At 44.6% G+C, this 27,957-nt stretch overlaps 1 protein-coding gene across 5 annotated transcripts in view; it reads right to left on the bottom strand.

Annotated features, from left to right (window-relative positions):
- Nucleotides 1-7,131: 7,131 nt before the first annotated feature.
- Nucleotides 7,132-27,957, bottom strand: part of DENND5B (DENN domain containing 5B) — a 110,604-nt gene continuing 89,778 nt past the window's right edge. For all 5 annotated transcript variants that reach the window (XM_085229441.1, XM_085229453.1, XM_085229443.1 and 2 more), the window contains 11 exons: nucleotides 27,665-27,743; nucleotides 26,396-26,477; nucleotides 21,931-22,059; nucleotides 20,642-20,763; nucleotides 19,448-19,593; nucleotides 17,615-17,733; nucleotides 16,433-16,620; nucleotides 13,107-13,189; nucleotides 12,823-12,949; nucleotides 11,866-12,040; nucleotides 7,132-11,040 (listed from right to left, as the gene is read on the bottom strand). In XM_085229441.1, the coding sequence (XP_085085567.1) occupies nucleotides 10,857-11,040; nucleotides 11,866-12,040; nucleotides 12,823-12,949; nucleotides 13,107-13,189; nucleotides 16,433-16,620; nucleotides 17,615-17,733; nucleotides 19,448-19,593; nucleotides 20,642-20,763; nucleotides 21,931-22,059; nucleotides 26,396-26,477; nucleotides 27,665-27,743 (1,434 nt within the window). In that variant the 3' untranslated portion in view covers nucleotides 7,132-10,856. The remainder of the gene's footprint in view (nucleotides 11,041-11,865; nucleotides 12,041-12,822; nucleotides 12,950-13,106; nucleotides 13,190-16,432; nucleotides 16,621-17,614; nucleotides 17,734-19,447; nucleotides 19,594-20,641; nucleotides 20,764-21,930; nucleotides 22,060-26,395; nucleotides 26,478-27,664; nucleotides 27,744-27,957) is intronic.

The raw sequence follows: 27,957 nt of genomic DNA, 5'->3' as shown, positions 1-27,957 counted from the left end.
ATCGTGGCACAGCAGAATGGAGAACCTCCCATTCCAGGAAAGTGATCTGCCTTGTTGTGTCCAGCAACAATACCTGGCCTCTTATCAGAAAGCTGGTACAGAGAACACCACTTGCTCTGGGGTTGTGCGATGAATCTGACCAGCATGACCACGTGCCTAGGATGGCCCAAACCAGTAGGGATTAGCCTTTGTAGAAGGAAGAATGCATTACCCATTCTTGCATAGGTGGGTTCTGCTGAGAGCAGGCTAAGCAAGCTCCAGGTATTCTCTGCTAAGGAGCAATGCTATGACTTGCTGAAAAATACTTGGTTCAGATCATATAGATGTAACTTAGTAAGAAGGGCACAAAACTTACCATCTCTGACATATCAAATTATTCATGAAGATGTCCAGGATGCAGAAGAAAGTGAGTGGTATGGGAAAGAGATGGTATGAGAAAGAGAAAACCAGCTGACAGCTATTACCTGGCATTACTTCTGATTTGCACAGCTTGCATTCCTGGGAGCAGCTTGTTCCGTGGGACCCCTTGTTGGTTGTAGTGCACATTTTGAGCACTGAACAGGGCAGGATTGAGACCAAAAAGCAACATCTCAGGCCAGTATTTTTCACTAAATGTAGAATCACCTCCCAACACTAAAACAAGACAGAAGCTGTGATTCTTGATTTGACAGAGGAGTACTTGTGGTTCTGTTCTGCTTGTGAAATGGCAGTGGTATTCGTGCCTGTGTTTCTGATACTTTAGAATAAGAAACTGAAACTGAGATCACACGATATGATGACTCAAAGAAAACAAGTTGTAAAACACTTGCTTTCACCTTTAACTCCTCTTCTTCCTGTGCCCTCGGGTCAATTCAGCTGTGAAGCGATGCTGGCTCTGGTGGGGGATAAGCTGTTTCAAATGTAAAGTGGCATATGTGGCTCTGGCCTTGCGGGGCAGAACAACCTTTCTGGCAAAGCCTGCACGTCTGTCTGCTGTGGGCTGAGCTCATGTCTGGTCTCTGAGTGTGTTATACACCTAGACTCCCTAACAGCCAAAGCACACGAGACCCCTGCTTAGTCACTTGCCATCTGGGTAAGCTTTCAGATCCATTGCTGTCTTACCATTTCAAAGGTGCATGCTGCACTGCTGCTCATCTATTAGGATAGAAATGTAAAAGTATATCCTCACCTTGGTTTTCTTCTCCTCAGAGAGACACCTGGCCCCACAACACCTCCATTGACACAGATGTGGTCGGCACGGGGCCTGAAGACCTCCAGCTCCACTGGGCAGAGGGATGCCATCACAGCTCACTTGAGGCTGTCACCCCTTGATGGAGTTACGGCTCTGCGTTCCCTCCATCCTTCACTCTGTTCCAATCTGAAGTCTCCACAGGCGGCTGCCGGCTGCCTGAGGGCACCGAGGTGGGCCGCTGCGCACACCAGGCCTGTGGCGTGGCAGCCGAGGAAGAGGAGGCGAATTCTTCATGCTCCAGTTGCTGTTTTGTTCACGGCCCTGCAGCTGCTGCCCGCCGAGCCTGCGTGCTTGCTTCCCTGTGGGCCCTGTCTTCCTCAGCTCTCCTTCTCTTTCTTGATCTTTGAGCCCACACTGGCTTCTCACATGTCAAACATTTCCTTAAATTTATTTTACATCTTTGATAACCATTTATCCTCCCACTTATTTTGCTACCTCCCCTCGTCTCTGTTAGGATTCCTTTTGGATAAGGGTGGTGAGGCACTGGAGCAGGCTGCCCAGAGACGTGATGGATGCCACATCCCTGCAGACGCCCAAGGTCAGGCTGAACGGGGCTCTAACAACCTGACTTACCTGTGGGCGTCCCTGTTCACTGCAGGGGAGTTGGACTGGGTGATCTCTAAATGTCCCTTCCAACTCAAATGAGTCCATGATTCCTTCTCTGGGGAGCTGCTGTGATCAGCCAGCACTGCTGGAGGTATGGATGCAAGAACAAATTCTTTTCATCCTCATCAAAACTTTTTTTCCCTTGCTTCAACATGCTTTGCCTTTCACAACTCATGTTAAGAACACACTGCCCTTGGAAAACCCTTGTCTTACTGCACTTACCACAGCCACGCATTGGTGCTAGCTCCAGAGCCAGGCAGAGGACAGTAGGAAGATGTTCAGACAGCTCCGGCCCCTGCCAGCTGTTTGTCTTTGTGCATTTCATGCATTTTTAATTGTATACACTTCTGTTTGTCCTCAGCTTAGTGCTTTCACGAAGAAAGCATGGCATTTGCTTAATTTGCAGCCATCCACTTCTTCACAAGAAAAACCCCATTTTGTAACAGACTTTCTGTAAGTTGGGTGCTGGTTGTACCACAGAACAATATTTGAATACGTTATTTACATTTTTTCAGGGTAGCTAGACAGGGTTTGGTTTTAATTAGCTGAATAAGAGAGTCACGAGTGATTACACAGACACAAACAGAGCTGCTACCATCATCTCCCAGCTCCTTACCCTGGCTCCTATGTCAACATAGCTAAAAACAAGAAAAGTAGTACAGTCCCTTGGGGGCAATCATTTTGTGAAAGAGGGGATGGAGAGATGGATAAAGATGTTACAGTGTGTGTGCCTGGAGTCCTCAATAGTTTTTCCATACCTGATTCACTGCCTGAACCAGAGGCAGAAAGTTTCCTTTAGCCCTGGTAGGAGTGAAGGCAGTGTGTGCCCTCCTGCCCCAGGCAGTACTCTGGGGGACAAAGGGAAGTTGGGGAGGGCCTTGTGAGGTGACACTGAGAACTGTTTCAATGAGCAGCAGGCTCTTTCCTTCCCATCTCGCTGTAAAACCCTGCTTCCTTTTCTTTACAGCCCTCATGCTCAGCACAACACTGAGTCACTCAGAATGCCCCTGCTTATTAAACTTGATGGGAGGGAGGTCCAAGGGGATGAGAGCATCCCAAGAAGCTCTTTGAGGAGGAGCCTCATGCAGTGGCTCAGCCTGGGGCTCCACCAAGAACACAGCCAGCTATGGTGGTGGAGTTGGACAAGGCATCAGGCTTGCAATGCTTGGGAAAACTTGCAAGATGCTCTGCATCAGTTTTGGATGAACACATTCCTACTGTCTAAAAAACATGCAGGAGCTGATCCTGTTACAACGTCACAGGAAAGCTTCCTTCAGCTGCAGGCCAAGCACAGATAAGATATTGACGCATGCAAGCTCCAGCTGAAGTGCTTCTAGTACTTGCGGCCCAGAGCGAGCTCTTGGGAAGAAAAGGGGCATTGTTCCTTGCACTACTTTGCACTGTTTGTTCCTGATCTAAAAGAAAATAGGGTCTCAGATTTGCTCAGAAACATGCTCTGAGCTGCTGAGCTGGATGGGCTCTACCCAGGGTTTCTTTCAGTTAGTGCTAAGGCCAAACATACTGTTCACAACTCTGTCTAGAGTTAATACCGCAGAAGTCTTCATTACTGCCAATCTCTTGCCTGTCAGATATGGCATCTTATCACTGCTCTTACAGGCTTTGGCTACCAAAGAGATAAACACAAGGCTTTTGAATACCTTCATTAGTGTGAGCCTGGCCCTCCACAGAGATGAGCACGCTGTACTCAAAATGCTGAGCTCATCTAGACACAAACCTCTATGCATAAGTGTGGGACTGCTCACTACATCATGTACCGAAAGCAGCAACAACAGACATTTTGCTGTTTTCCCCAAAGAGAAGTGCTCCTCCCGAGGGCACAAACTAACAGGCCAGCAGACAGCAGTGCTCAGGTATGCCTTTCTAAGCTCATTGCTGTTAGGAACTTCCACTGACTTCAGCAAGGCCAACGTGCAACAGCCACGGTGGATCACTTTTGTATGTGCACCTCCTATGACACGTTTCAATCAAAGACTGGAGAGTTCACAGCTCCTCCATACTGCTCATTCCTTATTTCTCAGCATTGTGCTGACACAAATGATGAAGCCTGGAACCCATCACAGCTACCCACACTACCCCTGCTGAGTACAAATTCATGCTGACATCTGAAATTCTCTTGTAACAAAGTCTGCTCAGAGGATGAATGCAATAGCTTCTCTGGTTTGCAGGTTTTTCCTAGTCCTTCTCCCGTGTTCCCGTTACCACAAATGGAAATCTTTTCCACAGCTTTAAGAAGATGAAAGCTGGTAGAGCCTGTGGGTGGTGTTTTACCTCAGTTCCCAGTTTTGCTAAAAGTCATTTTTACATAGGGGAGGAAAAATGTCCTGTGCACCACACCCACTTTCAGCCAGCTTCCTGCTATTTATACAGTCAGGAACCACAGACCATCTGCAAGAGGTTCAGATCTCAGACAAGCCAATAGTGACACAATTCCAGGCTGGTGGGTTCAGCCTACATGGTCTGATTTAAGCACATCCTATTTATCTCATTGGGTAATGACAGCTGAAAAGTTGCATGGGTGTGAACAGGTAAACTTAGTTCAGGTGAAAGCATCAATCAGAAGAAACAGACTAAGGAGTCGATGCAACAGATCTCAGCTATCTGAAGTACAGGAGCACGGTGTCCAATAGTATTCTCAGGTGATTCCTTCTTTGAGCCAGAGCACAAGAAGCTTAAGCTTGCAGGCATCCCCATCACCTTCACCCAATAAACTGCTGCTTCTTGGCACGGACAGCTTGTCAGGGTCTTGTAGACCCTGCTCCTGGGGTTCTAGGAGAGATTTGGACTCAGGATGGAAAGTCAGAGGGACTTGCTCTTGCAACCATCTGTTATTCATTCCTCCATTTTGGTAGACAAGCACATGCCCACATGCCAAAGATCCACAGGTTTTATAAATGCCTTTAATCCGGATTTAACCACAGATGAGAACCCCAGGGTACTTCTGTCACAACAGCACAGAGAAGCTGCTCCCAGTCACACACCAGTTCAACCCGAAGGCTGAACAGCTGCTTCTCTTGGCAAGGCAAAGGCAGGCCAAAGAGAAGACCCAGCACTCTACTGCAGCTCCCTGCCTGTGGAATGGGACGCACCATAGCACTTTGATTAAAGGTCTCAGTAGAAGACAAAGAGACCTAGACACTAAACCCTCATTTTTCTGGCCTCTATCCTGTGCCTCTCTAAGGCAAACATGGAATTTTTCTTCATGTCTAAGTTATTAATATATCATAGAGAAAACCAAACCAAACAAAAAAAGCAAAACAAAACAGCACCATCAGACCAAAAACCTCAGTTTGTCCCCCTGACATTTCATTGTCCTTAAGCTCTTATTTTTTGATGTGTAAAGAACATGCTAATATGTCACATGGATCCCTTTGAAGAAATGAACTCAGTATGGGAGGACAGTGCTGGAGGGGATACTCATAAAGATTAATGTTAGCTTAACCTCTGCAAACTGCCTCTGCTGGACTTCTCCAGGCTTAATTAAAAGCAGCCAAGTGAGGTTTTCCCTTCACAGGGACAACTGGAGGAACTCATCGCTTCCCTCTGGCTGCAAGGCAGCGCAAGAAAAATGTCTTCCGTGGGCTAACAGCAGCCTTTGTGGAAACCTCTTGTTGAGAGCAGGACAATGTAAGGATTACAGAGCATTCTTGGGGTGCCCCTTACATTCTCCATGCCTGTCTCTTGCTGGGATAAAAGAAGCCCCATGGTAAGCATTACAGCTCCTCAGGCACTAAACCTGCTGCACAGTTCTGCCAACTGCTCTTAGTAAATAGATCTCACTTCTTCACCCCATTCGCTTGTGCAGCATGTAGCCCAACTGTGGGGCTTGGCTACTTCTGCTCCTCATACAAGTCAAGTAGACTTGCCCAAGACTTGGATAGCCACAGAAGCAGGAAAAACAGTATCTTAGGGATTATTTCATTACTTACACCATTTACTCTAATATACGTGAACTTCTTGGACATAAACCACAATTTTAGATTTATGGATCCCACTGAACCAATTATTGAATGATAACAAGGTTGTTACCCAATTACACAGCAAGAAGAGAGCCTTTACAGCAATGCTTCTTGAAAACTATGTTGTGGGTAAGCACTGAAGGGTGGGTTTGCTCCCCCCATTCTGCTTTGAGAAAGATAAGTTTCGTCAAATGAGTAAATAATTTGTTTAGTCACATCTGACAAAGTTCTTTCAGAAGAGCTCTGCAAGGTCTGTGGAGAATACAGATGGGCCCATTACACTGTCAGCCCTTCCTGCAGAACTGTGAAGTGCCTACATACACTGTCAGTAACGAAGTCCTCCTTGATGGCAGTGACAGGAGTTCAGTCTTCGAGTTGATAGGGTGACAGAGAGGGAAGTGACTTTGCTCTTTGCTTGAGCACAGTTTGTTCCAAGAAGCCTACCTGAAACACTGAAAGGAACAGATCAGTGAACTGTTCTGACTCTTACCCATTTGTGTTTTCTCAGATAGTTTTATTCTACTTACCTTTGCAGAAAACACTGCAGTGTTCCCAGACTGTACCACTGGAATTTATTTGCATTTCCTCATCAGGACAAGTTCACTCCTGCTGTACATCAAATATTTACAGTCTTTAGGAAGCCAGACCTTTCTATCTCAGATTTACACACGTCAGTCTAAAGCATTCAGTAAAGAAGTGCGTTAAGTATGATCACTCCTACTGACATTTGACAAAAAGCAGATCTATGGATCTTACTCACCTATGTGGGATCCTATATTTTTGGTGCTACACTGCTGATAAGCAGTGATATCCTCAAATGATGTATTTGAGGATGTCTACATACATGCAGTGAGATTTGCAGTCCTCTCCTGAGACTGTCTGCATAAACCAAGAGATAACCTCATAGAAGCATAATCATAGGATCATAGAATGACTTAGGTTGGAGGGGACCTTAACAATTACCTCCTGCTGTGGGCAGGGCTGCCACTTAGAAGATCAGGAGCTGGGAAGCACAGGAAAGAGGCATTTCTGAAAATCCAGTCCGACTTAGAAAAGCCTTCACCTGCTACGCAGGGCATTTCATTACCAATCTATTGCAGCTTCCTTGTTGCCAGCACCCATCTGTCTCTTCTCTATCAACCTCTCTCATCACAGTGTGTGCTAATAGACAGAACGGAGGGCAGGAATTGCATTCCAGCTTTCTGATCCCATGTTTGACTATCAGAGCAACCCAGGTGCAGGGGAAAGGCTCACATCAGCTCTCCGGCTTGCAACTCAACTCTAGGTTCTTCTGCAAGGAGAAAGTGACACCAACCATTATTCTCACAGTTTTATTTGTAAAGGACATAGCATGAAAAGCTGTATTTCAATGTACTTCAAAACCTGAAAAACCCATGTCAGTTTGTGATATGTATGTTAAAGTGCTTGATAGAACAATACTTCTACTAATGTTTTATTGAAAATAATCCAGTTCTTATTCAGTTAGTAATAATGTAAGGACAAAATATACTTAATGGAGACACCGAAGGGTCATTTGAAGCCATACAGGGCACATCTGTACATTTCAAGTGTAACACACAATATTTCCCCGTAAGATGCGCACCTTCATTTGATTGAAAGAAGGAATTTTCTCAAATATGCCTTTGCACAACTATTCTAAAAAGACAGCTTTGAACAATGATTCCTAATTACACATGCCAACTCAGAATAAACATGAGCAGATTTGTCACTAGACAGTAGAACCGCATTCGCTTCAGAGAATTATAAATACAGGTTTTGTACACAGTGAGGCATTGGATTCTCTGACTCTTCCCAGTCGCCAAGCCAGATGTGAGGATAACAGGACTATGCAAACTCAGACATCTGCAAACAGGTATTGGGTAGAAATTGTTTTTTAAAAGCAGATACCATGGAGCTTTGGTCTTTTCCCAGATTCCCTTTCTCAACCAATGAAGGTGCTTTAACACTGAAGTAAGAACTGCGTTAGCTTAGAAGGATCCTGATAGGTTTCTCGCTCTAGCAGGCAGAGTGATTTCTGTAAACCGTACAGAGAAAACCTCACAGTTTCCAACAAACAAAGGTAGCCTACAAAAAAAAAATAAAATACATGAAAGAATAAAGATTCCCTACAAAGAACCGTACTCCCAAGGTTGTCAAATGTCCCATCTTCTGAGAAGCAGGGACACTCTGCCGCACCCCTCAGCAGATCTTAGGGTGCTTTATTGCCTACGAAGAACTATTAGACAGACATCATTTTTATCATATTATTAATCTGATGTGAAACTCGACATAAAACAAGTCAACGCTCGCTAAAAAAGATGATGTGAAACCGTGTTCAAGATAAGTGCTAAAGGTTCCTTAATGTAGTTTGAAATAGGGAAAGTCCCTGTTTTGAATTTTCAAATGTCTCAGGTTTTGACTCATTTTAACTTAAGAAATACTTCATCTTACTGCCCTTTTTGGAGTGTACATTCACCCATTCCTGACCTTTAGAGGTGCCTGTGTTTCTACTTTATCCTGCTCGCACGTAACCCACGTCATGTTGGGTGAATGTCATGACTGCTTAAGTCATAAATAAATACTAATCTGAGAGCCACACAGCAGTATACTTTTGAGAAGTATCCAGCTAGAAAATGCAGATGCTGCTGCAAAGAAATCCAAGGACTAAAGAAGTTGTTATTTCAGTTAAATGGAAGCCACTTAGGCTGGGCTGCGCATGAAAAAGTCATATATAGCAGTCATTAGACATAAAATGCCTGAGTTGTATAAGAAATCAAAACATTGCCTAAGCAATCATTGCCAAATAATTCTGCCACGCAGCTTCCGGTGCTAAACGTATCATTTACTGGTAGAGGAACACATTTTCAATTGCTGCTATAGAGTTGTCACATATCTTCTGTGAACTTTAAGCAGACTTGTCTGGCCGCTCAGAAAACCCTCACACCCTGAATTTCACCCTCCTGGAAACGTAAGAGAGATGTCACAAAGTTGACTCTGGCTGCTAACTCACACCCCCACTCACAGCCCTACCTTTAGCTGCTCACCACCCACAGTGGTGACACAGCAGTGCTGCCCGCAGCGTCTGCGATGAGTTCAGTCAGTTTAAGAAAGCACAAGCACAGGAGGAAGGAACAGTAATTAAAAGCTGGAACTCCCATTACAGTCGATGACTTCCTGACTTTTTACTTTCTTAAAAACCAAAACCAAAACCAATCAAAACCATTCTATAACATAAAACTTTCCCTTCTACTGAAATGGAGTCACATGAAGAGTTTCCTTCTGGCCAGGAATGCAATGCAAACCTTCAACACCAAGAATGCATGCTGCTCTAAGAACCGGACAGTCGAAGGACCACAGGAAAAGAGAGCAACTTGACAAGAGGCAGGTGAGAGAGCAAACCCTGCTTTTCATCTTCTTTCCCTTTCCTTAGCTCTCTGCCCTTGCTCCACCAGGTGTGCACCATGCTGAGATGTGATGCTGCCCATCATTTCAAAGCTCCTCCTAATGCTGCTGGCAAGCAAAATGCCAGACAGTTACAGTACCACTCAGGGCTTCCCCAAGCCACAGCTTATGGCTCCAGCTGCGAGACATCCAGGAAATCCTCTGACAAAACGGCCAAGATCAAAGGGAATAAACAAGTTACAGCAGACACTGTATTTAAACTAATCTGCACAACTGGAACTGGATGAAGTTAACGGTGCCCTCAGACCCTTACAACTCCCAAACCACAAACAAGGAAAATATACTCTGTATTTGCTGCATGGCATCTGATAATTTTAAATGCAATCTGTTGCTAAATTTTTAGCTTTGCAGACTTCAGTTGCTCCTCGTTTCTCTTCAAGACCATAACTATACAAACACACTGTATTACTAACACATTAACTGGAAAGAATGTAGGAGATCCTCAAAACACCAGCTTTTTTCTCCTCCACATCATTCCCTTTTTTTTTTTTTTTGTACCTGGATAATTAAACAAACAAAATCACCAAAATAATCAAAGGTCCTGTACTTCTAGGAACACTCGTCCTGTGGGATAAAGGAAGACTAGTAACCTGTCAGCATTTCAAGACCAGCTCAGTATCACAGCAACATTGGTGTCTGCAGCAATGATTCTCTCAAGTACAGCAAGAATTTGGTAGGACCCAAATTCCTCTAGATGAGAGGGGGAAAGAAAAAAAGCCATCCACAACACAAGCTGGCTGGGGGTAATGGGGAACCACCAGAACATCTAGAGAGACGAGGAACACAGCAAGCAAGCCAACAAGCCATTGTTTCCCATCTCCAGTACCATTTCCTCAGGTCTCAGGCTCCAAGGCTCAGCATCTCACATCTCCAGTGTTTAAGCATTTCAGCTCCTGTGTTCTCTTCTGGAGATCAACAGAAGTGACACAAAAGACCTTTACAGAAAAAAAAAAAAAAAAAAAAAAAAGACAATTCACAACTTCTGTGCTGGGTCTCTGAACAAACAAAAAATAAAGGGAGACCATGTACAGCAGGATAAACAACATACACTAACAATTCCAAGAGTGAGACAATCACAATGGCTACATAAGGATATTTGCTGTATTCATTTGCAATACCTGAAAAAAGCCCTGCTGAGTTTGCGCCGTATTTACATGTTGATTGGCTTCTTCCTTGCAAGCAAGTAGCAGCATCCCTTCCCACCGCAGTCCTTCCCTCCCCAACCCCTCCCCTGGGTTTAAGCTACTCACAGTCAGAACAAGAACATTCAGTCTAAGAAAACTTTCTTAGAGTAATATAATTTCTTAAAGAAGATAGCGTATTTACACACATCTAAACACATGAAAATACTCTATTTTATACTAAATTTCTGTTTCAAATAAACTACAATACTGCATCTTAGCTTTCTGCAGCCTTAGAGGACAGTCCCGACGGAGCACAAACTGGGCTTCCTGCTCCCATGCGAGCCAGCAGCGGTGCCTTGCAGCGATGCGCTGCCGTCGCGTTCAAGTCCCGACAGGTCTCCCAGTTGTGGTTTGCTTGCTTGGGAAAGGAATAATGAAGTTCTCAGCAAAGCCATGCTAAACATCCACTCCTTTAATGAGCGATCCTTCTAGGACGATGTTGAAGTCTTGCAATGTCTGTAGGACTCGGATAAGGGAGTTGACAGTCATGCGGTCCCGTAGCAGGGCGTTCTCCTCGTACATCCTTGTAATGAGTGGGCATTCTGCCAGTAAGGGGATCCACTGGGGCAGCAAGTGGTCCCTGCCAAGGGAGGAAAGGAGTGACTGCAGCACGATATACAACACATCTCAAACTGATGTGCTTCTCCAGGAACAGAGCCTACAGCACTCAGTCTCTGTCTGAGAGCAGTGCACAGTTTGGACATAAAAGCTTCCTGCGTAATTGTAACCCACAATTTTGTTAATAAAACAGAAGTGATTGCCTGTAATGTAGGAATGAAAGTGGAAAGGTACAAGCAAAACTGGACAATTGACTGTGAAAGAATTCAGCCGTATTTTCTAATCAGGAGCAGGGTAAGCAAAACTTGGGAAAAAAATCCAACTTTTTGGTGATGCTTTTTCAGCTGTTTTTTAGAGTATCCGGGTACTTATTTCTAGATATACAGCTCCCCAGTAACATACAAGTGAGTCTCTCCCCTTCCCACAAGCGCAAAACAGGAGCATCCTATGTGGGAGGAAAGATAAACCTACAATAGTTTGTAAAAATTACAGACATCCCATTTTCATAGGCAGTGATTCAGTGAAGATTTAGAAATGCACCAATTCTCGTAAAGAAACTCAGCATTCCTAAAATCTGCACTTCACCAAAAGTACAGTTTCAAGACAGATTTCATGCATATAACTGTCAAGTGAACAGGTATATTAAAAGCTAAAAACATTCTTAGAGCTTTAGACAGTAGCTGTGTATTGTTACTGCTTTGTTGCCACGATTTTTAGTCTACTATTAAAGCTGCCTAAAAATAGATGCTGGTAATAGAAAGTACAAGATCTCTTAAAATGGAAAAATAGAGGTGGTAATAACATGTCTAGCTCAAGAGGACATGTATAACGAAGAGCAGTTAGGTACCTTGTCCCCAGGCAAACCAGAATTTGGAATTTGCCATCCTTTCCAATGTTCCTTGGAGCTGTATTGATGGCATTCACATAATGGCAGAAGGTTTTGCATGATGATCTCTGAAGCAAAAGGGCCTCCTCGTTGTCACCAATCTGGTCACTGGTTTCAAAATAGGCAACGGCTTTCTCTGTGGTAGGAAAAAAAAATCAGAACTCGGTGAGAAGTACTGAAGTACTTCAGTACAATCAAGATTTACCCTATCCTAACCCCAGGGAGTCACTGCACAGTTTATGCATAGATTCCTCGCCCTGAAAACAGGAGGTGGGTGGTGATCTCCACCTCTGCTACACGGCTGTGGTCAGCAGATTCACTGACGTACGACACGTGTAACATCAAGGAGCCGCACCAGTGTCTATCAGTGGTTTCATTGTGATACCATCAGCTTTGATTTTTCACTTTCTCTGAGTAAGCGCTTACCCTCAGGCTAAGAATCTCAACCTGTCAGCATATTTTAAGGGAATAAGCATGACTTAAATTACTGTAACACAGGCCTACAGATAGATATCACCAGAAGATCAGTACAGCGGTTAGCTCTCAAACAGTTAGAAATCTAAGTTTTTCACTCCCTGAGCTTTCCCAACTCTTCTTCCTATATCAGTCGCTGTTCTACTCCAACCTCCAAACCACTCCAGTCCGCTTCCTTTTCTGGGCAGGGAAACAGTTGTTTGAACATTCATCCATGAACATGTGACTAGAAGCTAAAGTGCTCTTAAACTTCTGCAGAGATTCACACTTTCTCTTCTGTAAGTTCTGTATTTCTCATCTTCCATTCTATTTCTCATTCCCTTCAAACAATCTGGATTTTGCTAGGCAGGAATAAACAGCATCAGAATCCCAAGTCTGTACATAAGTAGCCATTTTGCCCTAATCTTTCATCTCCTTCTACCTCCAAATCACACACCAGCTTACCTATGAAATCCCAGATGAAGACATTCTTATGAAAAATGCGAGCTGATTTGAATCCGTGGTGGAAGACCTGCTCCAGTGCTGCAACCAAGCCATTCTCCCCACACAACAGAATGGTAAGGCTCCCTCTCTGTGGAAAAGGGAGAGTCTGTGAGAACACCTTGTCCTGTTCATATGCCAACAGGCTTAAAATCTAAAGGTTAACAATCTCTGCTAGTCAATTTCTGTTTATAACTGTATTGACAACCTGCTGTAGACAACAGACAGGTAATGACAAGTAGAAGTACCTCTTTCTCTGGCTTATGAAAATGTTTCACAATATTGTTCACAGCTTCTCCAATTCCCTCTTGGATCTGTCCCGCGTTTGGCTCTGTGAAACCATGGAAAAGACACTAGATGAAGATATCAACTTTAAAACATTTATCAAATTCTCACGATGACATAGCTTGAACTGCAGGAATCATTCTGTATCTTCAACAGGAAAGAGTTCAGGAAGTCATTTATCTTGAGTAAACTCAAGTCATAATTATAAGCAACTAAGGAGCAATCCTGGAATAGTAAAATAAATTGCCATACTTAAAAATGCACAACCCGAGGGTCTGGCTTGATAAATATTTTATTTGAGCTAATCACATCTTGTTCATCGCAGACTGCAGCAATCCTCTGATGAAGAGACATGGGCTGGAAGGTTGTAGGCAAGTCGTTTGACTCGCTTCTATGCAACTCATGCCAGAAAACCCTGCACCTATGAATTCCTGATTTGAATCCACAATGAGCCACAAAAAGTAACTGCTTTAGATATGTGACTAGTCACTGTACCAGGGTGAGGAAGTAGAGACAAGAGGATACTCCTTACCAATACTTCCAAGAGAAAGTAATCTTCAGTATTAAAATGTATGCCCTATTCCTGCTCTGAATTGTTATACTGTGTGTTTCTGCAACTGAATGACTCTATGCTTCTAACCTGCTACCATTTCATCTTCTTCTGCAAGTACCTCCAAAAAGTTATCTAGTCACTCACACACACAGAATCATAGAAGTTGAAAGGGATTTGAAGTTCATTTAGTCCAACTCCCTGCTAAAGCAGGTCCTGCAGAGTAGGCTGCACAGGAATGTGCAAACAAACAACCTGCTGTGATATGAGCACTTGGTTTGAAAAGCAAACCTGATGTCAAGACTGACACCAATTTGTGCTGCATCCAAACTAGAACAAACAAAAAGTGTCTCTAAGTTTCAAAAAGCGTATACAGTTCACATAAGATGGATTATTGCGGAGAGAGTAAACATGCAATTTTTATTTTCCCAAATCTACCACTATCACAAAGGAAAGCCACTGAATGATGAAGGGTGATGCAGGCCCAGGTGGTGTCCAAATACATGCATTTGAGCACCAGCAGAGACCAGCGTGGACTTGCGCCTAGATTCTAATCAAGCATATCTATGAGATTCAGACCACTGAATGGGGACTTAATTGGGTCATGCTGTGGGGCTGCTGACAGTAGATCTTAGTGCCTATCTGTACAGTCATTAAGTATACAGATGTTGGGCTTAGTAAGAATATCACGGTGGAAAGATAAATAAAACAAATGAAAATGCTCACCAGCGTTATAGGCTTGCAATAAACTCCACAAGGAGCAACCTCCAGAAAGACATCCTCCCTCAGTGGCAGTCGGCCCTTAAATGGGCGCTAGGAGAGGTACAGCCAGGCTCCACCCCTTTCTGATAACACAGGTGAATTGCCTTCACCTGTGCTCCCACAGCTGACTCATTGCTTGCCTGAGGTGGTCAATCAGAGGTTCAGACTGTGATCAACAGTTCCCACACAGCATCTTCTGCATTTCCCTGGCCCTGCCTGGCACAGGCAACTGAGGCATGCAGGGTGCGCTTGCAACAGTGGACGTAAGTGGGTTGGGAACACAGCCCAGGGTGGCTGGTAGGGAGCAAGAGCTGGGAGGATTTGCTGCTGATGGATTTGGGCATTGCTGCTGCCCACCTTAAGGACAGCAATGATGATGTCACCTACGTGACCCGTTTCTACTAGCCTTCTTATGGCTGTGTCTTCCAATAGGTAAAAAAGCAGCTGAGCTGTGCCATATGCAGGCTAAAATAATGAGTGAGATCAGATGACAATTACCTTGTCTGCAGAACACTCAAATAACAGCCTGCAGGATGAGCAGGGGCCTGAAGAGCTGGTGCTCACTGCTCCAAGCAAGTTGTGCTCTGGAGCAGTGCCTTTTTCTGAGAACGCCCAGAAGACCCTGACCTTCTGCTCCAGTGGCTCCAAGAAAAGATCATAAGGAGCTTGATGATGAGTGATGGGAGGTGCTTGAGGGAACAGTGCACTGTTGAGGGCTTCCTGTGTATGTTAGGGCTCAACCAGGCGGCCTTATTGTGGGGGCTGCAGCTGTTCATCAAAGAGCTGACAGTGCCCTTTGTGAGGGGGCTCATCACTACCATCACAGCTCTGTAAGGCCTCAGAGCTCTGCCAGCAGCAGGACCACCAGGATGCCCATACTGCAGGAGGACAGCCACCTTCAGCCCCATCGCCTCTCATCAGAGGCCTCCTGGGCTGCTCTGCCAGCCCTGCATGCCCCAGTGCTGAATAACTCCCCAGTGTCCTCAGTGGGGGTCCCAGACTTCAATCATTTCAATGATTATTCTGTGATTTCTTTCCAGATTTTCATGTCCTACAATTGTTACTCTGGAAGCATGGAATAATTCAGTATTATTTTACCTGCTCTAGCTGTGGTGTTCCTGTTCACTGCAGGGGTATTGGACTAGATGGCCTTCAGAGGTCCCTTCCAACTCTAAGGATTCTAAGATTATATGACTTTAGTATGTGATGACCTCTATGACCTCTACAGTCTCTGGTAGGTCTGAAAAAAGTATCTCCTATAGCTCAAAACAAAAACAAATTATCGGGCCTTAGTGTTCCCAGACCTAAGTAAACACTCTGCAAGGAGCTCTGATGCCCACTCCTTCATGCATGTGAAGAGCTGCAGTGATGATTTTTAGTTAATTTACTCTTGGAGGCTGCTTCCTTGCTTGACCTTTCAGCAATCATTTCATCTAATTTTACCAGAGCTAAACAGATTTATGTATATGATTCACAGTGTGTACTGTGCTCACCTGTACGCTGTAGAGAAGAATGCCTCACACAGCCCTCGCAGCCCTGTACCCTGTGTTATAGCCGGCTGCCACTATTCTCAAAACCTGATGTGAGGAACATGAAACTGATGTCCCCAAACTCTCTCTGGAGGTGGATCCTCTAGAGGGCAGCTCACAGCACCTACATCACTCTGAACTGAACCCCAGAAGTGCCTGTCTACTTGCTGACTGCAGAGAGAGAGCCAGGAAGAAGAGCAGCACCAGCTACTGGAGATTCTGCTGCTTCCTATTCCCTCATCCCATATCTCCATGCTCCAAGGGCAGAGGTGCATTGTCTCTCAACTGTCAGAAGAGGAGGATGAAAGAAGCAACGTTCACCTCCACAAAGCAAGCTGCAGGCACAGAAATAGGAAAAACAGAAGCTCCCCAGCAAAAGCTGTTCTGCTCATAGCTGTCCTGCCACTGCCCTCTTCTCTTGAGCCCTGGGAGGAAGGACTGGACTTACTGGTGTTCCTTCCTGTGAGAGAAGTGATGCTCAGCCGCCGAGCTGTGGTAGGAGACTTCTGCTGGGGTGGAGTACGGCACTGCTTTCCCAGCTCTTCATCAGATGTGGAGGACACCAGCTCTCCAATAAGGATTCGCTCCAAGCTGCCGTCGTCAACGCCCTTTCCCAACCATCGCCCGCAGGGAAACCTACCGAGTGGCCAGCAGAAAGACGGGTCAGCCACATGGGTAGGCAGCTTTATCTCAAAGCCAGAGGGACAGCTAGCACCCATCAAGACTGCTAGCAGGCAGGAAACACTGCAGCCAAAAGCTCTTCACAAACCAGAGCTCAGCAGGCAGTATTTTACTGCACCGCAACTGAAAAGACCAAACCAGAGAACTACATTTGTCTTCATCCTTAAGGAAGGGGAAACACGCAAAGCTAGCATGAAAGTGCTGGAAAACATGAAGTGCTATACACTTATTTAATGGGACACATGTAGCTCTCTGCTGGGTTATTTTTCAGTTGCAGCCACACGGCAGTCCCAGTGAAGTCTACATACACATCCATGCTACCACTGCTTGTAGCTGTGTCCTCCCTCTTTTCTCCATACTCTGCCCCCAACTCTAAGGTCTTGAGCTCACCCTTCTGAGGGATAATTTTCCAAGTTCAATTTAGTCTAATTTCTTTAATTTAGAAAAAGAACTGTCTGTTTATCCAGACGTTTTGTAAAAACAATGGAGAGATAATGTAATGTATTTGAATGCTTTAAAAACAACAAAACAAAACAAAAAAACCCAGCCCCAAAAGCCCAAAGATTTGTCCTAAACTATCATTCTAACTCTTGGGGTGTAAAGATGTGCACAATTTTACCATCCTACATTAAATCAAGAGACTTAATTATTAGATGTAAACATATGAATCACTTCAAAAGCATCCATACCATCTCTCCTATCTCAGAGAGATGTAAGGAAAATCCTGCACTCAAGCCTCATTTAATATTTATCAGATCATTTGGCTTCAACTAGAGCTTCTGAAATGAGAGCCGGGGGTGGGGAGACCAACCCAGCTCTATCAGGTACTTAAATCAGCCCATGCTGCTCCACCATAGTTTTGCCCAACTGAAAAGACAAATGCTTTCTTGCTTTTTCTAGACTGATCAATAGGAATTTCAGACAAAGAAAATTAGAACTTGTTGCTTACTTGTATGTGTGTCCTGTTATTTCATTTCTGACCATGACACAATCAACCAGCCACTTGGCCAGCAGCCCTGAGTTGTCATGACCAATCTGAACAGTCGTCAGCTTTCCTAAATTCTGGCACTGAAATAAATAACAGTTTTTACTTAATAAAAAAAAAAAACAAAAGAAAACAGACCACACCCTCCCCCCCCCCACACACATGCACACATATGGTACCAAATGTATGCTTTTCTTCAATTTCCATTGATTTACACAGCAAGCATTTTCAACCAAACAGGCAGAACATTTTGAAAAGCAGAATAATCTGTTTTACTGTAAAACAGGAGAAAATAAATACTGTGAAATAAGAACTGTTAAAAAGTTATGAAGACACTACATTCTTTGTTGTGAAAACTCACTCGGAGTAATTCTGAGAAGTGTTGATTGCAAACATCTGAACTAAACTGATACAGAGGTGTGCTTCTGTGGAAGAAACAGACCTTCAGAAGAAACAGCTTCTCAAAGCTGCATTTTGAGCATACTGATCTTTGTTTAAAAGGAACCACCCCACACTCTGACACAGTCTCTAAATCCTTCCTTATTTTCAAAAGTCAGCTTGCTCATTGCTGAGCAAGACAAAAATCATCCTCATGAGGCAGAACGAGGAAAAAAGGACTGCAAATTCCAGCACAGTATGTAATTGTAGGTGGGGCTGGCTGCAACGTCTATTAACGTTACCTAAACACTTCCCTTACAAGACCTTGGTTTTTGTTGTTACTGCCAAACAAGCAGACTGGGCTGATGTTTTCCATAGCGTATGGCTACCCAAGTTGCTGTTTCTTACAAAACCTTCAACCAAAAGAGTATTCCGGAAGAGTATTAGTATAGCCTGTCATTCTGCTTGTTAGAAATGTGGAGAACTTTACAACAAAATATTAGTGTTTCAATAAGCCAGGCACTGTATCTGGAAAATAATTATGTTAAAATTCACTTTTTATTTGAGTAAGAGTTTTTGGTTTGCATGTTTTTGATTTTTTACCATTGCTGCTTAAGATCAGTCTGCACATGCTCAAAGGATGCAACTTTAGCAGATTTTCCTACCTAATCACTGCTTACTGGATATGGTACAGCCTGGAGCTACAGGTGCCTGACTGAGCTTTTCCTGCAGCCAGAAGCTGCTTTGGGGTGGCACCAAGCCAACCTATGCTACATGGTGTGTGAGAAGGCAGAGGGAAGCATAAGCAAGTCAAATGCAAAGAAGTAAATACATTAAGCACTGAGAAAAGAGCCCAGGGAGAATGGCAGCTCTACAGTTTGGTTGTGGTAGCACCTGAAGCTGGGAAATTGAAGAGCACAGTGGCCAGACTGCCTGGTTGGAAGGGATGTAGTATTATTAGACAAGGAGTTGCAGCAGGAGTGGAAATTTGGGACTAGCCAGACGCTGGAAGGGACCAGTGTGGTGTTAAGTAGGAAGACAGACTGAAAGAAGGGAAAGAAACTAAAAGGGAAATGAAAAGTTGTAAGTGAACCGGGAAAAAGAAAATTTGGATACCTGGCAAAACTTGGAAGGGAATGAGATATGGCAACAGAGTGACAGGGTGAGGAGTGGAGCTCTGGGCTGGGACAGGGGCAGCAGCGCAGCCTGTGATTAAAAGGTAGTATGTGCTTGAGGGGAACTTTCACTGAGCACAGTGTGGGTGAGGAGCACACTATGCTCCCAGTTTTGAGTTTCCAGCTACCTTGAGAACCTGGACAGAATCTGAAATGTTCTGTTCTCAAGACAATAAATCCTCAGCAAGCTAATGTTTGTGTGGAAGCGTGTTTGAAAAGCAAAACGGAAAGAGAGTGCGCTCACCTCAAATGTCATTTCTAGGAGGTTTTTAGGAATCTGCATGACGCCCGTGTCTCCTAGCTCTCCCGAAACACAAATCCACGGGTTGGACGTGGTTATTGCATTGCTCAGTTTTTTGATGGGGATTATCACTGCCCTGTAAGGGATCACTGCGAACAGAGAGGAAGGAAACATCAGCGTTGGCTTTTACTCCCCCTGTGGTAAATGCGAACCATGGAGCAAAGCATGCCCTTCCCTTGAAGGTCAGCTCCCGCCTCACGTCCCAGCAGTGCCGGGGCCGGCTGGTGCCGCGCGGGGGTGCTGCAGGGCCGCGCTGAGCCGCCAGCCTGAGGCGGGTGTGAGGACTCACATCCAATGTCTGCTCTTGTTCTTAGAGGAAAGGAAGGGAGGGGGAATCTTCGAGGCGTATAAGGAGAGAGGGAGAGATTTATGCCATACGGCGGAGCACAGAGCGCCTCGCGTCTCCTCCTCCGAGACCTCTGTGTCTCTGTCAGCCTGCGGAGAGTGCTGGGTGTGCTTTTAGGGAATGGCAGAGAGAAGCATTGGGATGTAGAGGGCTTGTCGGGGAGGCAAGATTAAAGAGGCTACACAATGCAGAGAAGAAAACCAGGTGCTGCAGTACAATTTGCTGATTATCCTCCTTTGTGAGGATGCTCTTATCCTGCACACTCCCACACAGCCTTGCTCTCCAGCTGGTTTCCCACAGCAACACCCAGCATCTATGAGCTGGCAGCAACAGCCAAGGGCTCAAGATAAGAGCTCAATTCCTCACACAGTGGCAACAGTAACGCAGAGTCACAGAACGGTTTGGGTTGGAAGGCACCTCAAAGCCCACCCAGCCCCAACCCCCTGCCATGGGCAGGGCTGCCACCCAGCAGCTCAGGCTGCCCAGGGCTCCATCCAGCCTGGCCCTGAGTCCTTCCAGAGATGGGGCACCACAGCTTCTCTGGGCAGCTGTGCCAACACCTCACTGCCCTCTGGGTAAAGAATTTCTTCCTGACATCTAACCTGAATCTCCCCTCTTAATTAAAAACCATTCCCCCTTGTCCTATCACTATCAGACTGTGTAACAAGTCAGCCCCTTCCTGCTTACAAACTCCCTTCAAGTATTGGTAGACCGCAGTAAGGTCTCCTCTCACAAATCCCAACAGCGAGAAATTTTTATTCAGGAGTAAAATAATTGATTCCCGAACTCACCAATTGTGGTGAAGACACTTGTGAAGCAAAAGTAATCCACAGCGTTGAGTGAGAGAAGGTGATACAGAAACTGCTCCCGTTCTTCCTCGCAGCGCAGGAAAGCATAACGCTTGTAAAGTTTCCTGGTAGAAAAAATTGCATTACTGTCTTGTTGAAAAAGTACCAAAAGAAGAGTTGATCTACACAGCAGGTGTGAAAAGCGAAATTCCCCAGTTCATGCAAGTTGCCAGAAAACCGGAGAGATCACTTACCCTCTGTGCTACATGTGTTTTCAGACCACTCTGAGCTCCCATGGTGCTGTAGCAGGGCTACAGAGCTCATCTCATTGAAGGGTCAGTTTTGGTTTTGCTGCAAAGTGCAGATGTAAACTAGCGCTGCCCACAACCTGAGCCTACACACAGCAGCCCCATTTAAGGCTCTTTCAGCTTTCCCACGGTTATCTTCCATGGGATGTATCTTCCCAGAACTGAATAGCCATGACTAATAACTTAATCTTCCTTCTGCTTCATACTCCAACAGATGAAACCAAAACAGAAGGCACCAGACCATCTAGAACCAAGCAGCAACCTTGCTGCCATCCTTCCAGGTCTGCAAACTCAGCGCACAACACTGGTTGCCCACAGCAGTGCAAAAGCCTGCCAGTAATTAACCTGGTCCAGCTCAATTGAGGCATGCAGCTCATCTTTAGCTGTTCACTCATTGGAAGATTGCAGTATTTGTTAGCTCCCAGCATAATCAAGCATGCATCTCATCACAGCACCAGTTCTGCTAAGAACTGCATGCAGTAGTTTGGACATTTTCCTTACATAAGATTTTTTTTTTTTTTGATAGATTGCTTAGCGCAAACAAAGTCAGAGAGCAGGCAGTGCCTGTGCTTGCAAAAGGAGACAGAGCTGGGAGTGCTGTGTGGCTGGGAGGGCTGGCCTCCAGCCCAGTCCTGCTGCAGTTGGGATGTGTGCCTGCTGGAGTCATAACACAGCACCGCTGTAAAAAAAAGGCTGCAGCTTCACTTGCACAAGATTGTAGGACTGTAAGGCTGTGAAGTGGCTTGGTTCAATGCACCAATCCTAAATCAAACCTCTTTTACTGAATATTAGTTTACTATGCAGAGAAGCTGACTCCTGCCCTGCTGGATGGGCAGAACCTCTTCCACAGCCCTTCAGTCCCTTCTGTCTGGAAACCAGCAAATCCAGACAAGGCACCAGGCTGTGCACTGAGTCTGCATGGTCCCTCAGCTTACCAGTGAGGAAGATATGGCAAGAAAGTTGGGAGAATAAAAGCCAACTTACTTGGCAAGTGGCTGGTTGGAAAGCAGCTGCTTCAGGTGCTGAGACAAAAGCTTCTTCTCCAGAGAAAGCCTTATCCAGGCTCGGGCTCGCCCCACATCAGTCTTTATCTCACTCATGTTCTGAACATGTCTGAAAATAATGGGTGGGAAAATAAATACTAATGAATGATATAGTAATAATAACAACAATAATAGATGAATCATAAAAACCCTACATGTTTCAAGTAGTAGCATCCAGTGTGATGCAGCAGCTGGACTGGAAAATGTTTCTTGATTTAAATGCTGCAAGACAAACAGAACCAAATCCCATCCAATCCCTGCATGTGACAAGTACAACAGATGATTGTGAGGTTACTGCTAGGTATAAAAACCTATATGAAAATCATTTATAGAGGAATGGTCCTGCAGAGCCCTGCACCACACAGCATGGCACTGAGACACCCAGCAGACCCTGGCTGACCTGGGAACAACCGCAGGACCTCCTGCGCACAACAAGTTCATTGCTAGTGCCCTACACCAGCTGCTCTGTGTCCCAACACCTGCTTAGCCAAGATGAGCAGGGGTGGAGCTGCACATCCCTGCACTGCCTGAGGTAAATGTCTCTGCAGACGCTGCTCCCAATTTAAAAAGGAAAGAAAAATCCAACTCAGCACAAACAACCGTCATCCACCTCTGAGACCCACTTATGTTACAGTAGGTACTGACACAAATGGGTATGTTGTCTGCGAGGGCAGAGGACAGTCATATCTTAGAGTTTCCAAACCACAGCTTAGTCTGAAGGCTCTAACAAACCAAATGGGAAATCCAAGGAAAAAGAGGATTATTAGAGAAAAACAGGCAGAATCACCTTTTCAGGGACATACAAGGCCCTCGTGTTGTAATCTGCATGCCACACGCTTAGTTTGTAGGAAAGCAGAACTGTGCCACTGGGGCTTTTTTTCTACGGATTTGCCTTTCTTTTTTTAAACTTCCCATATTTCAGGTTGGAGAATGCCAGAAACTCCGATTTGAGAACACAAGGAGCTTTAGAAGAGGAAGAGAACTGTCATGGTAGATTGAAGCTGCTTCCAAAAACCCCACGCTTAGTTAAATACATAGCAAGAAAAATGAGTAACAGTTCCCAACAGGGGAAAGAAAGGGTTGCAGTTTCTTAATTTACACGCAGCTTGCATGTTAAGTGCAATTCAGCCCTCCCAACCTTTGTGCCACGCTCCACGTACCATCATCTGAGTCTTTGTTGCCATCATCCTTTATTGCCTCCCATGCATTGCTGAATGTTAGGAAGTGTGGCAATATTTACTCCAAAGAAAATCTAACGAAGTCATGATGTGACTGATGCTTTCAGTGTTGACTAGTCCAGTCTCACTGTCTTGTGTTTTTTTTCCCATCTGTTTTATCTCTGCTTTATATTTAGACCCTGCATTATTGGAGAAAACCACTCCCTTGTTTATAGAGCTTCTAATGTGACAGGAAAAGAGCTTTGGGAGCAAATCTGCAATATACAACTTAGTGCTGTCCATAAATGCGTGTTTGCTCTGAACAAGTGAGGTGGATACCAGACATAGATCAGCAGCACCTGGTGATGTTCCCTGCTAGGCTAACCTACCTGAATTCTCAAAACAGATCAGCACTGGCAATCCCTGTGGAGGTGTCTGCATGATGCTGCTCTGTGCTCTATGCGCACTTCAGTAATATGTGGTTGATAGGAGTAATGGGAGCTCGCCAGTGGTAAAACCTAGGTTAGTTAGAAGGGCACAGTACGCTCACATACAAGTCCTTGCCCTTTGTAAGCAAGCTCACGAGCCTCTCTCTTTCAGCAGTGATGCCTCATAGCTGAATCATCGCAGAGATCCTTGCTCCTGGCTCTGGAAAGCCTTCTGTGACACAGTCTCTTCTTGGCTCAGAGCACGGCAGCCAGTGTTAGAGCTGGCAGCCCAGACAGCTGGGCACATCAGAGACAGGACGTGCACTCCACTCAGCTACACAGCACTGAGATGCTCTCTTTAGACATTTCTTGTCTTCTGAGATGGGAAGATCAAAGCACAGACCATCTCCCTCCCCCCTTTTGCTTGGTTTAAATTACATCTAATATGAAATGCTGATTTATTTTACTTTGAGTAGATTCAAATACAGATGGACTCAACTGTATTCCATGCATGCTCTATGCCTCTTCATTACTTGTTTCTGGTTGTGACCAGATTGGCATAAACTGTGCATTTGGGAAAAAATGCAGGTTGGCAGAAACATTAAAAAGATTCAGTGATCAGTCTTGGTGTCAGCAGAAGCAGAATGTAACAGAACAGAACATTCAGGAGCTCAGATTCATTTCATTCTCACTGGTGAGAGTCAGAACAGCTCTATTTTTATCAGTGACCTCAGTGTAAGCCCTGTATGCTCACCACTGCACAAACTCTTCTTGTCAGACAACTGAAAACCTGGTTACCTGGTGTAGGGAGCCTGGTGTAGGGAACCTGCTTTGGCAGGGGGGTTGGTCTCGATGATTTCTAGAGGTCCCTTCCAACCCCTACAATTCTGTGATTCTGTGATTCTGTGAAAAGCAATTTCAGTGCAACTCCCCAGGTTGAAACTTGCTTTTTAATCCCATTAGCAACAAAGAAAAATCTCTTTTCCCTGCCAAATGTAAGCCTGGGGTACAGTGAGACAAACTCTCTGCAAGTAGCTGTGCTGCCAGAAAAGCTTACAGCTGCTCAGCATCACCATGCCAGTGAGGATGGCATGATGCACCCGATCCTCTTGCAGTTCAGAAGTGAGCTGTATTAGCTGGTGCCACAAAGGTCTTTGACAGTGCAGGCTGTTGTGGCTGCAGCAGGTCACACAGCATCTCTGTGTGTGCAGTGCACCCTTGGCTGGATACTCCCCAAGGAGGGGAGGCACGGCATGACCACAGCACTGGTCGCAGGGAACGACCTGGTGGATGTAAACAGAGCCCAGCTGGGCCAAAAGTCTGGGGTCGAGCAAGAGGCAAAATAAATGCCTTGAGCATTTTCTGCACCACATCTGAGATGGATGGTTTTGCGAGGGAGGCAGAGGACACACATAGCATTACCTGTAGCATAGGCTCATCATCACACATTCAGAAGTGTGACTGTGATTCAGCCCTGCTGTTTAAGTTGTTTACATGATCTTGCATGAGCCATCAAAAACAAGCTGTGCTTAAGGCAACGCAAATCCTCTAGCCATCCGTTCAGTTAGCACTGCAGCTCCAGAAACAATTACCCATCCTTCTAACTTCAGCATAAACCCATGTGTGCAAACAAATTTCTTTCCAAGCAGAAGAAAGCATGCCATGAGATTCTGCGTTACAAATTCAACTCACCACCTATCTAGCATTCTGTATGACCAGATATGTTTGTGTACAACCTCAAATGCTCAAGATACTCAAAACACAGTGTTCTGCTTCTGTACATTTTCTCTGAAAACACGGGCATCCCTGCTCATGGCAAGGGGTTGGAACTGGATGATCTGTAAGGTCTCTTCCAACCTAAGCCATTCTGTGATTTTATGATTCTCTGAAAAGCAGTGGAAACAGTTCTGGGATTCAAGGAGCAGAGCTCAGGTTTGTGCTGGACTTTCTTCAGTGAGCTCAGCAAGTACGTGGAAGATAAAACACACACGTCAGTGAGTGCTGCTGGAAGTACCTTCTCTTTACATGGAAGAAGGATGAGGCATTACAAGAAACAATGCTCGTGTTTCCTCACGCTTTAAATTGCTAGCAACTCTTTACAGATGAGCATTATAGCACTACTCCTGGCCTCTTTTCTATGGCACTTCTACCTGACTGAAGCACTCAGTTGTGGCAAGTGAAGTGGCAGAACAGTGGCTCGATCATGCAGATGCCCTCAAGAACAACTGTCTGGTGCTATCACATCAGCCTCCATCCTTCTTACTCTGTAATCCTTCAGGATCTCAAACAATGCTTCACAATAAGCTTTCCATAGCCAGGCTGTTGTCTCCTATAGAGTAACTGCCCTTAGTTCACATTCCAAGCTCACCTGCTATGCTTGGGCACAGTCTTAATTTGGTGCATTTATTACTATTTGTCATAAAATGCTAACTGAAAAGAAGGAACATTGCTCAGCAACTGCAAGAGAATTTGTCTGTCCCTTGCATCATCTATCAACTGTACTTGGTTGGTCAATAATTTACAACAAACAAAAAGAAATAGAATACCGAAGAATTTAACACATCTGTTATTAGCTCTAGCTCTACTGCTTCTCCCCTGGAGAAGACAAAACCAGAAGCCCAGGAGAACTTGTGCATTTTCCATTGTCTTTTACTCAAAACACACACAAAAGTTTTGTAAATCAAAAAGGTAACTCTAAATTTGAATGCAGGCTGAAGAGAATGTTTAATTCTACTCAACCTTTGTAAAATCAAAGCTAGTGAAGATCTCTACGTTATGCTACAGAATTAAAATCATGATCTAGAAAAATCAAATTGTGTACCTCATATCTTGAATCAGGGAAACCCTCAAAGTAGGCAAAGTAATTCCTGTATCAGACTTCCGTCTTTCTGTTCCAACAGCAACTACAGTGGAGAAAACATGTGAAGTTAATACAAAGTTATTGGAACGGCCTGCAATGCGCTTGTTTTATATGAAGATGAAAGCAATCCTAAGTTGCTGGCAACTGCAATGTCTCTGTGCATTATCATTAACACTATCCTAGAAAAGTATGTAGAAGCAAAAAGACTTACTAGCTATTCCTTCCTAACTCCAGCACTGAAGTTGGGGATATAAAAAGCTTCCTTTTACTGTATGTGAAATACATTAACAGAAATCTATACAGTGATGGCTTTTATTAGTAGTATGTTTTAATGGAAAACTCTCTACTGAGAAGGATGTGATAAAATTAAGCTACAGTTGCACACTAGATGTTAAGAATGCCATGCATTTCTGTGCTCCGCTCCTCTAATCAAACCGCTTTGTGGTGAAACATTTTGCCCTCAGGAATTTGTGCCTGCCAGTCAGATTGCTTAGAGCATTACTCATTGAAGCTTATTAAAAACTCTTAGTGAGTGAGACTAATTTAACCATCAGTGTGTCTTTAAGGACTGATCATAGAAGTTCCCCTCTGCAGGACATGAAGGATTTCAGTCCTTGGAAAATGACCCACGAAGTTCAGAGACCTTTACTACAATGTGCTGCAGCAACCACGGGGCAGGGAGATCTCAAGGTCATCAGAAAACCATCTTCTCTCACAACACTGAAGTAATTTGGTGATTGTAAAAGGCCAAAGCATAAACCAGGTGCCTAGATTAGTGGATGGAGATTAATTACACAGCTTCTGAACTGTACCATCCACCAAAGATATATTGAACATGGAGTTACTCACTCTGCGATTTGAGAGACAGATTATTCTCAGCAAAAGAAAAATGTCAGCTGTCTGAGCTGTATCTCCATGGCTTCAGCTATTTCAGTAATAATCTTCTACAAAAGCACCGCTTCTCACATCTTACTCAATGATGGATAATAGGGAATGGAGGTAGTGAAGGTATTAAGTATCCTCATTTCCCTCCAACAACATCAATCTATTTTGTCCAGACATCAAGACAACTTCATAATGATTATGAAAGGCCTCAAAATGTAAATTTGGTATTAGCAAGCAAATACACTGAAAATCTCATATGAACTTCATGTGGTTGCACTCTTCCTCACAGGCCCGAGTTCACTCACTGCGATGGATCCATCAGAGGGTGAATTGCTGGGAACTCACCTGGGGACTCTGCACTATGTTCTTGCTTTTCTTCTCTCTCCTGGTACTGAAGTAAATGGGACCACAAAGCAGATTTCCCCTGAAAATTGAAAATGAAGAGGCTGTAAATAAAATGGCCAGTAGAAAAGATACCAATGAATGCAACAAAATAATGGGATGGCATTTCAGTGGGCTTCAAGTTCAGCAGTGACAGTTGTTACATTTCTTTTGGGCCCATAAGGCCTAAGGAAGAGAATGGGATGGTCACACTGAGCTGGCAGTCGTATCACCTACCTTGTTTGTTTGTTCTCTCT

The sequence above is a fragment of the Meleagris gallopavo genome, chromosome 1 (assembly GCF_905368555.1).
Source record: "Meleagris gallopavo chromosome 1, MGAL_WU_HG_1.1, whole genome shotgun sequence".
NCBI lineage: Eukaryota > Metazoa > Chordata > Aves > Galliformes > Phasianidae > Meleagris > Meleagris gallopavo.
Note: the sequence above shows the minus strand (reverse complement) of the source record. Positions and strands in the feature narration are given on the sequence as shown.